Source organism: Vipera ursinii (assembly GCF_947247035.1).
Source record: "Vipera ursinii genome assembly, chromosome: 1".
Lineage (NCBI taxonomy): Eukaryota > Metazoa > Chordata > Lepidosauria > Squamata > Viperidae > Vipera > Vipera ursinii.
Window position 1 is genome coordinate 172,687,358 of NC_139512.1, and position 12,250 is coordinate 172,699,607.

Genomic DNA, 12,250 nt, shown 5'->3' on the forward strand with positions numbered 1-12,250 from the left:
GATGAGATTTTATTTCCAGAGTTTTCATTATCCCATCCAAACACTCAACAGAACCAATCCTGCTTAATTTCCATGTCTAGAAAAAGTCACCCAGATAAATCAGCATTTGTAGTACTATAATTTTTCTGTCATATTCTAGGCAGGCCAAAGAAAAACTTGGAACTAGTAATGGATTGGATAAAAGCCAATGAACTAAATTAAAGGCAGCTAAAGTAGCAACACTGATGACAAAGTCTATGATGGGTATGTGTGTGTGTAAGATGTTAGCCTCTTCTGGAGGAGATTCAACTCATCTTAGATCAGGCTAGTATTTGGCCATTTTTCTGAAGATGATCTTAACATGAGCTGCTCAAACAGCAAGCAGTTGCCAGGAGGGTTTTTGTTGAGTTACAGCTAGCTGCATTGATTTTGGGGGTGTGTGTGGCTAGAGCAGCCCATAACCTACTATATATTAATTATCTCTCCATTTTGACCCATTGAAGTGTCTTCTATGTGAGATGCTCTGCAATTATTCAGAAACTTTGATTGCATTATAATTGGCATTAGTTCTGAACAGTGTGGTGATCTTTTTAGCCATTCATCTGCACGTGCTGTTCTCTCTTATTAAGTCCAATTCAAAGTCCTCTTTACCATCCTTAAAGATCTGAACAGCTTGGGATTTATCGACTTGAAGTCTCCTTCCAATATGGACCAGTCCCAATGTGACCAGAGTGACATACTGTTTGATTTCAAAAGCAAATAAGGGCAAATATGACAGTAAGAGTGAATATGTTCCATTTGTAGCACACTTTGAGCTATGTGATTAATATGAGTCTCCTAAAACTGACCATAAAATCAGCAGAAGCTGGAAGAAGTGATATATAAATCACTTTGTTTCAGATATTTGTAAGGAAAAACTAAGGGGAAACCTGAAAAGTTGACTTGAGAGGCACTGTTATTTCAGTACGTAAATGTCTGACTGATAAAAAGAAAAAAATGCCTCGTCAAAATAATTTTTGTGGAATTGTAGTTGTTGCCATTGCTATTGTGTTCAGAAGTTTGAAAACTTCAGGTAGATTTTATGCAGCAGTTTTTTATTATTTGGATTACTGGCTGTTAGCTGCACAAAGAAATGGGATTACATTTGCCCCAAAAACAGAAAGCAAGAAATTAGTATTTATTACCTGTTGTAGAATGCTGCTGTAGGATTTGGCGTGGAAATTCATTTTGGGGGGAAGAGCCTTACATGTCATAAATATAAAATATTGAAGCACGTCTGAGAAAATGGAAAGCTACATAATGGAAACACAGTTATTATTTTCTCCATAAACACACAAGAATTTAGTCATGCATTTTTTCCAGACTTTCAAGTCAAACCTTTACTAATGTTAATTGAATTTTTGATTACAATTGAAAGATAAAAATGGCAAGTTTTTCACTCATCTTTATTTCAATATCAAACAGCCTGTCAAATTCTCATTTTCAGTTTATAGCATTTACTATATCAAGAACATTCCACTACTTTGTATATTTCAAGTAGCCTGTGCATTTGACACTATAAATTTTCTAATTAACTTTTGAGAGGCCATTAATCAAAAATAAAGTTTCAGTTGCATTTGGCTTATTTTTCCAAGTTTGATTTATGTGCAGTGGTTTTAATTTTCTGTATCATTTATGCTACTTTCATCAATTCATGTTTGAAGTATCCATGACAAAAGTTATGGAAAGACAACTGCAAAGCAGCTGGAAATTCTGGGAGATACAGCTCTCATAAAATTACAGGGCACCTAGTTGGGAAAGAGTAGTACAAAATTACTATAATATTTTTGTTGGTTTAAGGATATAACTAAACCATCATTAATCCTTTTATATGTAACTTGTATTTACTATATCTATTGTACTGTTTTTGATGAACTATTTTTTATTGACTCAATATCCAGCTAGCTATATATGTACATCATTTTAGGTAACTGCAAAACAGTTTTGAGCATTTTTTTAGTAGAAAGACGGCATATTTTTATTTAAAATACTGTAACAGATCCAGCCGATCTGAATCCGACCGGTTGTGACTAAGGTCTTTTACGAGATCTTATCTCGCGGCGATGAGGACGGCAAGGTCTAATCACTTTGCCGCCCTCATCGCGTCCGCAGATAATCGCCCGGCCGCCCTGTTTAGGGTGACCCGCTCCCTCCTTAATCAGGAGGTGAGGGAGGAGCCCTTGCAGGGTCGTGCCGAGGAGTTTAGTCAACATCTGTCGGACAAAATCGCTCGGATTCGGACCGGTTTGGACTCCGACTGAGCAGAGTCTGACGATGAGGACGAGGGCAGTCTTGTCGATATTATCTGGGAGGAGTTTGATCCTGTGACTCCTGAAGATGTGGACAGGATCATGGGGAAGCTGAGCTCCACCACGTGTTTATTGGACCCGTGCCCCTCCTGGCTGGTTTATGCAGCCCGGGATGGGACACGAGGCTGGCTCCAGGCAATGATAACTGCTTCTTTGAGTGAGGGTAGTTTTCCCGCCGCCTTGAAGGAGGCGGTGGTGAGACGCCTCCTCAAGAAGCCTGCCCTGGACCCAGCTGTATTAAATAACTTTCGTCCGGTCTCCAACCTTCGCTTTCTTGCGAAGGTTGTTGAGAGCATGGTGGCGCATCAGCTCCCTTTGTTCTTGGAGGAAGCTGATTATCAGGACCCGTACCAATCGGGTTTCAGGCCCGGGTACAGCACGGAGACGGCATTGGTCGTGCTGGTGAATGATCTCTGGCGGGCTCGGGACAGGGGTTGTTCCTCTGTCCTAGTCCTGTTAGACCTCGCAGCGGCTTTTGATACCATCGACCATGGTATCTTGCTGCGGCGCCTCAGGGGGTTGGGAGTGGGAGGCAGTTCTTCAGTGGTTCTCCTCCTACCTTCTGGGGCGTTCGCAGTCGGTGTTGGCAGGGGGGCAGAGGTCGACCTTGAGGCCTCTCATTTGTGGAGTTCCTCAGGGATCGGTCCTCTTGCCTCTCCTGTTCAACATCTATATGAAGCCGCTGGGTGAGATCATTCGTGGTTTTGGAGTTGGTTATCATCAGTATGCTGATGATACCCAGCTTTTTATTTCAACCCCAAACCACCCCAGTGATGCCCTCGATGTGATGTCCCGTTGCCTGGAGGAGGTCCGAGTCTGGATGGGGAGGAACAGGCTTCAGCTCAACCCTGACAAGACTGAGTGGCTGTGCGTGCTGGCATCTCGGGAAACGCAGATTATCCCATCTCTTAATATGGGGGGTGAGTTATTACCCCCCGTAGATCGAGCTCGTAACTTGGGGGTCCTCCTAGATTCACAGCTCTCCTTAGAAGATCATATAGGAGCTGTGACTAGGGGGGGCTTTGCCCAGGTTTGCCTGGTGCGCCAGTTGCGGCCCTATCTAGACCGGGATGCCTTGCGTACAGTCACTCATGCGCTCATGACCTCTCGTTTGGACTACTGCAACACTCTCTACATGGGGCTGCCCTTGAGAACCACTTGGAGGCTTCAACTGGTGCAGAATGCAGCCGCGCGAGTGGTGTTGGGGGTCTCCCGATACTCCCATGTTACACCTCTGCTCCGCGAGCTGCATTGACTGCCAGTTGCCCTCCGGGTGAGATTCAAGGTGCTGGTAATGACCTATAAAGCCCTACATGGCATGGGTCCGGATTACCTACGGCAGCACCTGTTGCTGGCGTCAACCTCCCTCCATCCAGTGCGCTCTCACAGAGTGGGCCTCCTCAGGGTGCCTCTGATCAGAGAATGTCGATTGGTGGCCCCCAGGGGGAGGGCGTTCTCTGTGGGCGCGCCAGACCTATGGAACCGCTTGCCGGTTGAGCTCCGGATGGCCCCCGACCTTCGCTCCTTCCGACGCGATCTAAAAACCTATCTATTTGAACAATCCGGCCTGGTCTGATGGGTTTGGGGTTTGTATTTGATTTTAACATAGTTTTAATTGTTGTATTATATTAGGCATAATTATTTAATCTTTTTTAACTTTTGTATTTATATTTCGATATTTATTGCCCTGTACACCGCCCTGAGTCCTTCGGGAGAAGGGCGGTATTAAAATTTAATTAATTAATTAATTAATTAATTAATTAATACAGTCCAGAAATCTAATATGGAACATTTATCAGTTATTTTAATCCTTATTCCCTTGAAAATGAATATATGATAATACAGTTGAGAGCACAACAATCAGCGAGTGGAATGCATAATTGTAACTACAAAGTGAATCAACTCCCACCCACCCGGTCTATTACATAAGAAGGTAAGGAATTTTTCTTTTGAAATGTCAGAGGAGTCAGTTATTTTCAGAACAACCTGTGTGGTCTCCAAGCAACTATACTTAGTGCAAACCATGATGTTTGTAATGTGCAAACCCAAGATCTGGTTTCTCGATTCAAGGAGCATGTTTTGACAAGTCAAACAAATCCCAGTCAGCATTGCTGAAAGCAATCACATTATCCCATCAAAATAGTTTACTATATTCCCAATCACAGGAAACAAATGAGGTGATGAAAGCTAGATAATGCCAGAATGAATATTTTTATTTATCAGCGACATGCTTTTTGAATAACAAACAACTATGGATTTTCTGATCTTTTAGTTTCTGTATTTCAACCGTATCATTTCATGTGCCCGTTTATTTAATTTTCAATAACTGTGACGGCTGTTAACTTTAGGAACAGAGTATAAGCAAATCTCCCAGGTGCCTTTTACTTGATAGCTATGAAGTTTAGGATGACCTTTCAACTTCAACTGCAGAAAGCGAAACAGGGCAGGGCAGAGTACATGGCTACAATTAAAGCCCCAATGTACTAATCTATGCTGCACTTACTCATGTTTTACTGAATTAACCTGATTAGGTTCACAATACACAAAATAAATTAACTATAGAGGCTAGGTTTATACAACACAAAGTACAAATTAGCCACCCTCTTTTTAAGCTACTGTGCACCATCCCATTTTTCTCCCTCAGCGGGCAAGCAGCTTTCTATAACTGTTGAGCATGCAATGGAGGTTCATCCTAAGCCAGTGGTGGCAAACCTTTTAGAGACCGAGTGCCCAAACTGCAACCCAAAACCCACTTATTTATCGCTGGGTGCCAGGTGGGCGTTGCCCACTGGGTGGGCGTGGCTCTGGTGGTCATGGAAGATTGGGTGGGTGGGGCCAAGGTGGGTATGGCCACCTCAATGTTGCTCGTGGGGAGGGACACCTGTGGGGGGTAGGCAGGGTTGGGGGAGCTCCAGGAGGTCTCTGGCAGGTGGGGTGGTAGGCAGAAGACTCATCCTGTGGGGTGAGGTGAGGCAGGGTGGGTGTGCCATTGCCGTGGGGCAAGGCAAGGGATGGGGCAGCTGCTGCCTGACACCACCGGCCCCCGTCCACAGAGGCCAGCGAGCGCATGGGGGCTGACGATGTCCGTCAGTAGCCATAGCCTGCCAGTTCAAAGAAGCCGCCTCCAAGATGGATGGTCGGCCAACAGCTGAGGAGGTGATGCAGTGGGCCGTGCCTGGGAAAAGGAGAGCATGTGAGGCCAGGAGGGACAGGATGGGGGGGGGGAGAGAAACCAGCTGTGTCGGTATACATCTGGCCACATGGGACCTTGGCGAGTTAGCAGGTGGCTGGTTGAAGAGGGACAGTTGCCATCTTCAGGGCATGGCGCGGGTGCCCACAGAGAGGGCTCTGAGTGCTGCCTCTGGCACCCATGCCATAGGTTCGCCACCACTGTCCTAAGCCATCATTTGTCCACTTCAAGATTTTCTGAACATAATAATATCTCTTTTTAGTTTCTCAATTTTTTTAATTTCAGTTTTGTCCATTCTCATTGTCTAAATCTGCTGTTAGGAGAAATTTATTTCTTGATTAAGAGATTAGAAATAAAACTGGAGCTAAAAATAGAGAGACGTATTAATCTAAGGCTATAGTCACGACATATTGAACCATAAACTAGCTAATCATATTTGAAGGCATCTCAAGTATTACTTATGTAAGTCTGAACACAATAAGAACGTTTTACTTCAGTTTTGTAGAATGAAGATAAATGGATAGGATCCAATTATTGGAGGAATAAGAGAGACAAGATGGCCCTAATTTGCTTACGTAAGGAGACCTGAATATTGTCTCAAACAGGGAAGTCACAATTCAAAGATGGGATTATCCCAGGTGCTTCAAACAGTCTTCAGCATCTTTTGTTGCCAGGATTAAAGATTTTAAAATAAAAGCGGCTTTCCATTTTAACTACTCATTTAAAATAATCCAGATGTTCAAAGGAAGTTCACTAAAATGTTTTCAAAAACAAAATGCAATTATTATGAAACAAATCACAGATAAATACTAACAGGCTTTTATTTTTTTATATTTTCAATGCTAATATTTTTTGTGTGAAGGAAGATTTATCAGTACATTTCAAAAAAATAAACTGAACTGGTATAGTTTTCTGTATTAAGGCTCAAAGGTTTGAAATGGACTTTTTGATACGCCAAGTTCAAATGTCTGTTAGTTTCATGAACACATATAATTAGGAGCTGTGTCCATCAACCAAAGGATATAAACTGTTCTTCCACTCCTGTAGGTATTAGGGTTCCTTCAGAGAAATCAGGAATATAAAATTACGAGCAGTTGATGCGTTAGTTCATGAAATATTAGCTGTGTAAGGAAATAAAATGCAAATACAATAAAATATTGGTTTATTAGATATCAGTACAGTAGATTTGAATGAAATGGACCAAATCCCCCTGGGTTACTGGGATTGTTGGGAATATTACTATTGCTCCTTGGCCTCTGGGCTTCAGATCTATTGTCTCATTCTTCACATCTTCCATTTTCGTTTTGATGCCTCCATGGCCAATTATTTTCAAGGGTTGGCGGGTTTTCTTGAGGTGCCCAAACTGAACATCTTCATCAGTGAGACAAACCCACTGCAGCTAAGAGCCAGCTGCTAGAAATTCTGTAACTGAGGATGTCATGTTTAGCATATTATCTTATGGATGTGTTGTATGCCCGCATGAAGTCTAGCAGCAGTCTGATTGGAATGGGTGACGCATAGACTTGATAAATGACCAAACAACTGCTCAGCTGACAGGCTGAATGGAAGCCTGAAGAGATGGTGTCCAAGGAAAAATTGTGGGTGACAGTTGCGAAGGAGATATAACAGTCCTGTAGTGACTTTCTCAGGATTGGGGAAGAAGGGAAGGGACATCAGGTGTGCCATGAGAGCATCCATGAAAATGAATCAAGAGAAGAGTTAGGGTTAGGGAAGAGTCCTTTTCTCTCCTCTTTTTTCTCTTGGCGACTGACAACCTAAGCTTTCAGCCCCATATCCTGATGAAGGAATACAGTTCTTCCAACCATCTATCCTCTTGAGGTGCTTGGGCAGCCACATCTATCCTCTTACAGATAGTCCAACCAGCCATTTAATAAACATTCTAAGTTACAACGGTTCAGAAAGGGCCTACCAGCCTTTGTAAAACACTGTACCTCCCCCCTCCCGCCGCCGCCCCCATATCAATGCCCAGCAATCATGTAATTGCCATTTGCTATCTCTGCCAGCTTCTCCAGAAATCAATGAAGAAGCTGGCAGGGAAGATTGCAAGCTAAAGGATTTTCCCTCTTCTTCATCTGTGTGTGTGTGTGTGTGTGTGTGTGCGCGCGTGCGCGTGCGATTGCACCCAGTTCAAGAGCTTCCAATCCCTCCATGCAAGAAAGGGAATTCCTGTGCTGCGCTGGAGAAATGAAGCAACCAAGCTAATGCACGAGCTTCCTGCTATGCACAGTGGGGAGCTGTCTGCCCTCTTTTAGCAAGCAGCTCTTTTGCTCTGTCTGCCTAACAACCCACACAGTTGCTTAACAACCACATCTGGGAGAGCCAGGATTGCAGTCGTTGAGCAAAATGGCCACTCAGGTATCTCCCTTAATGACCATTTTGCTCAACAACTGAGATTCTGAACGCAATTTTAGTCATAAGTGAAGTACTACCTACACTCTGAACAACTTGTTTGCATCATTTGCTTTTCATTTTATTCCATTATAATCACCTAGTTAATTTACCAGACATTCATGAACAATGACTCCATCACCTCTGTGCAATTAAATCAGTTAAAATGAAGTTTCACTATACCTAGAGCAGGGGTAGGCAACCTTGGCTCTTTTATGACTCCTAGACTTCAACTCCCAGAATTCCTGAGCTGGCTGGCTCAGGAATTCTGGGAGTTGAAGTCCATGAGTCATAAAAGAGCCAAGGTTGCCTACCCTGGACCTAGAGCATCTGATATAAAATATTAATCTTTGGCCATTAGTTCAGTAAGCAAGTTGATATTTAATTAATTGTCATGAGTATAAAAAAGCTCCATGTTTGGATAATTTATTTTTGGACAGTGATGCCACCCAGCAGAAAAGTTAACTGGATTACATCATAAATCTAAAATATCTTTTGAACTATAGCTTCAATCCAAATAACATTTTTTGGGGAGGGGGGGAGGGGAATAATTCAAATTATGAGGCCTTCCAGATTAAGCTTTTGGCCTATATTCATAAAATTTGTGAGAATCAAGATTTAACCCTTTCCTACTTTAAATTATTCTTTTTTCTTTTATTATTCTATTTAATTATTCTTTTTAACAGTTATTTTTCATCTAATTCAGAAATAACCCTTTTAAAATTCATTCTCTCTGTGCCAGTAACCACTTATAAAGTCTCAATGATATTGACCACAAAACAAAGAATTCAGAGAGCAATTATAATTCCAATAAAATTATATACAAATGTATCTATTAACTAGGAAACTTACAAAATTAGATATATTCAAAATTGTCAGATTCAAGTGATATCCCAAATTTACATATATATATATATATATATACACACACAAATGTTTATAAAATCTCAAAAGTTCTGTCAACTGGAAGTGAAACTGATATATTCAAAATATTAAAAAAGATTTAAGACTGGAAGGAAAGGGTGAGAAATGTAAACTTAAAAAAAAACCACAACAGAAATATTTATTGTATCATATACTTTTTTATAAAGTGCTATAATAACCATTATCGTGGCATGCTCTTTCTCTTATCTTTCCTTCTTACTAAAATATATTAATTATTATGATCCTTTTTTTAAGACTTCCTAAACGTACCAATGCTAAAAATTAAATTAGATTAATATATCTATGGGTAGGGAAACCCATGCGTTGCATGTTGGCTTTTAACTGAAAATCAGAAAAAAATATGGCTTTCAGTATTGAAATTTTGTACTAATTTTAGACTGTGGTCTTGAAATTGCACCGTTTTTTGCCTTTCTGCATCATCCCTTTTGGATGCAGTTCATCTTGTTAGTTGTGAGATGAGGCTAGTAAACCAAGAGCAAACCATAATCTAATTCCCTAACATGGCACATTTCAGGACTGGGCATTAATGTACGTCTGAATTAATTAGATATTTAATGTCATAAAGACTGATTCTTTTTTCTCTATTTTTCTTTGCTTTATTTATACTAATGAATATTAATGAAATATTCATATTGCCATTACATTATTTCAGTCAGCAATTTTTCTGCACCACTTCCTTGGAAGTAAAATCCATGAATAAATTGGGATTTACTTCTCTGTTCACAGATTGTGCTATCACTAGTGTCTTTGTTAGACAAGATAAACAGCTTCAATTTACGTAGCACAGAAATAATTATATTTTTAATTTGGAAGAAGATAATTTAATACCATTACCTAACCCTGCACATTTTTCTGGAAGATCTCATTTTCAAATTTAAGCCTCACAATATTTGATTTGTTGAATTCATAATAATACATAGGTTTATCATCTCCAAATAGCACGATATTGGGCATGGACAAAACATTACTTCCTAAAGGAAAAAATGCAGGGTTGACTGTTGTTGGGGTTTTTTTTGGCACCAGAAGTATATTTCAATCTCTTCCACCTTATTTACATAAACAAGAAATGGAAGATTTCAAAACTAAGTATGCATTCAATTCAATCCAAAAATTATCTCTGAAAAAAAAAATGAATGTGAACACCAAGTTATGTTCCACATGAGAACTGATCCACAAATGAAAACTCTCTGAGGCCCCTTCTGAGTAAACATGTAAAAAAAAACACAAAAAAACAGGTGGCTAATCAGGAACCCAGTTCAAGCACTTCAGTCCCAGTGACTAGTCCAACTAAAAAACATAGGCTTGAAAAAAGGCTTGCTGGAGTATACTATATACCGTTACCAATTTGACTTTTTCAACAATGACGGCATGGGACTGTACTTCTAGGAATGAACAAAAGGATTCATTCCTTCTCTCTGCCAAGTTCATGTAGTTTCAATTACAATACAAATCGGTTATGTATTATCACATCACTCTTTGGCTTAGAACTTGGCTCTACTGCTAACTTTAAAAATACTCTTCTGGCCTACTTTATCAATGATTAGACCAAAATGCCATTGTTTTGAATGTAGAAAGTGCAAATATACCCAGTTACCTGTTTGCCTCCAAAAACGTCCCACTTCAGGTGCCAAGACTCCAGCCTCTCAGGGGTCATGCCCATTGCCAGCAATGGGAGCACAAAGAAGGGCCCAAACAAGATCAGCTGAAAGTGCATTTCCAGAATAACAACAATGCAGTCGTGGCCAAGCTATCATCTCAAACCAGATGCCACCAGATTAATTTAGAATCATAAATACAATTCAAGATAACCTGCAGGAGTGCATTTGTTAACATACAAAGTCTGTTGCAAGTTCTTGAGAATATTGCAAAGAATCATCAAACCGGAATCGTTTGGAGACTGTGCTGCTATCTTCTGGAATATTCTCTTTATCTTCTTGCTCAATGCATGCTCCATTGGACATCGACCTGTTATTAATTCTCTCTTCTATGCCCTTATTCATATTATCAAATGCTGGAGAAGAACCAGGGTTTTCCTCAGGGCTATACCACAATAAGAATTCTCCTTGTCTAAGCCAAGAGTGGGACAGACAAGCCTCTGCTGTTGGTCTCTCTCTACAAAGTAAAAGAAGAGATGTGTAGATTTAATATATGGAACTTAAGTTACAATTTAGCCACAAAAATGGATAGTTCACTACCATTTAGTACTGCCACAGACTATCAAATAGAACTATCTGTCCACTAGATTTGACAGGCTACAAAAGGGAAAGAGGGTTTATTCTATCCTCCTCCATAACAAATTCAAAACCTTCTAGCACACTCTTCAGAGAGCTTGGTAATCCTAAACAAAAGTTAGCTACCCTAAATCAGGGCTCCCCAACCCCCAGACCGTGGATTGGCACCGGGCTGCGGCATGCCAGAAACTGGGCCGCGCAGACAAGCAAGGCCCCATCCCCGGAATGCAGGCAAGTACAGGAAACCATGCTCCGTCCGGTCCATGGAAAAACCTCTCCCCACGGAACTGGTCCCTGGTGCCCAAAAGGTTGGGGACCTCTGCCCTAAATCAACTCTTTTATCCTACATGTCAGGAACTTATCAGCCAGGAACAAATACTGATAAAGGTGAAGAAAAAAATCATGAAAAGCCCCTGTACTAATGTAGTGTTTGAGTCAACAAGGGGGATGTCAACAAGATTGACCAGTTATTGCTACCTCTGCAATGCCCCCTATTTCAAACATTTCCCTACCTGAGTGATAAACAAGTAGAAATAAGAAGCCCATGATGGAACCAAAGCCCCTTTGCCCATTATGAATCAAAATACTGTCCTTATACTGCCTTTCTTTCTAATAGTATATTAATGCAAAACTGTTTTCTCTATCCCTCTAGATCAGACATGTCAAATACAAGGCCCGGGGGCCGGATCCGAGCTGGCCATGCCCACCCAGTAGGCCATACGCACTCTAGCCTGGCCATACCCACCCGGCCCCGAGGGCAACCACAATGCTGATGCGGCCCTCAATGAAATTGAGTTTGACACCCCTGCTCTAGATCCTCCCATATAAACTTACTCAGGATTTTTAACAAGGAGTTTTTGGATGAAATCTCTGGCCAATAATGAAACGGAAGCAAATGTTTCTTCTGAATAATCCACGTTGACTTGAGAAACGTTGAGGTATGTTTCCTGTTTATCTGCTCCCATAAATGGAGATTCATGTATAAGCAACATGTATGAGATTACACCTACACTCCTGAAATTAGAGAAGGTATACTTTTTTCATGGATGTTACAAATGAAAATATTTCTTTCAGATAAGTAACTGATGCTAAAATATTTTTTTTATTGCTTTTTCATTTACTTGTCAGAGAAAGTCATTCCAAGTATA

The 12,250-nt window shown here is 40.9% G+C and overlaps 1 protein-coding gene across 2 annotated transcripts in view; it reads right to left on the bottom strand.

Annotated features, from left to right (window-relative positions):
• Window positions 1-8,200: 8,200 nt before the first annotated feature.
• Window positions 8,201-12,250, bottom strand: part of STK17B (serine/threonine kinase 17b) — a 31,586-nt gene continuing 27,536 nt past the window's right edge. For both annotated transcript variants that reach the window (XM_083366582.1, XM_083366583.1), the window contains 2 exons: window positions 11,937-12,116; window positions 8,201-10,983 (listed from right to left, as the gene is read on the bottom strand). In XM_083366582.1, the coding sequence (XP_083222708.1) occupies window positions 10,698-10,983; window positions 11,937-12,116 (466 nt within the window). In that variant the 3' untranslated portion in view covers window positions 8,201-10,697. The remainder of the gene's footprint in view (window positions 10,984-11,936; window positions 12,117-12,250) is intronic.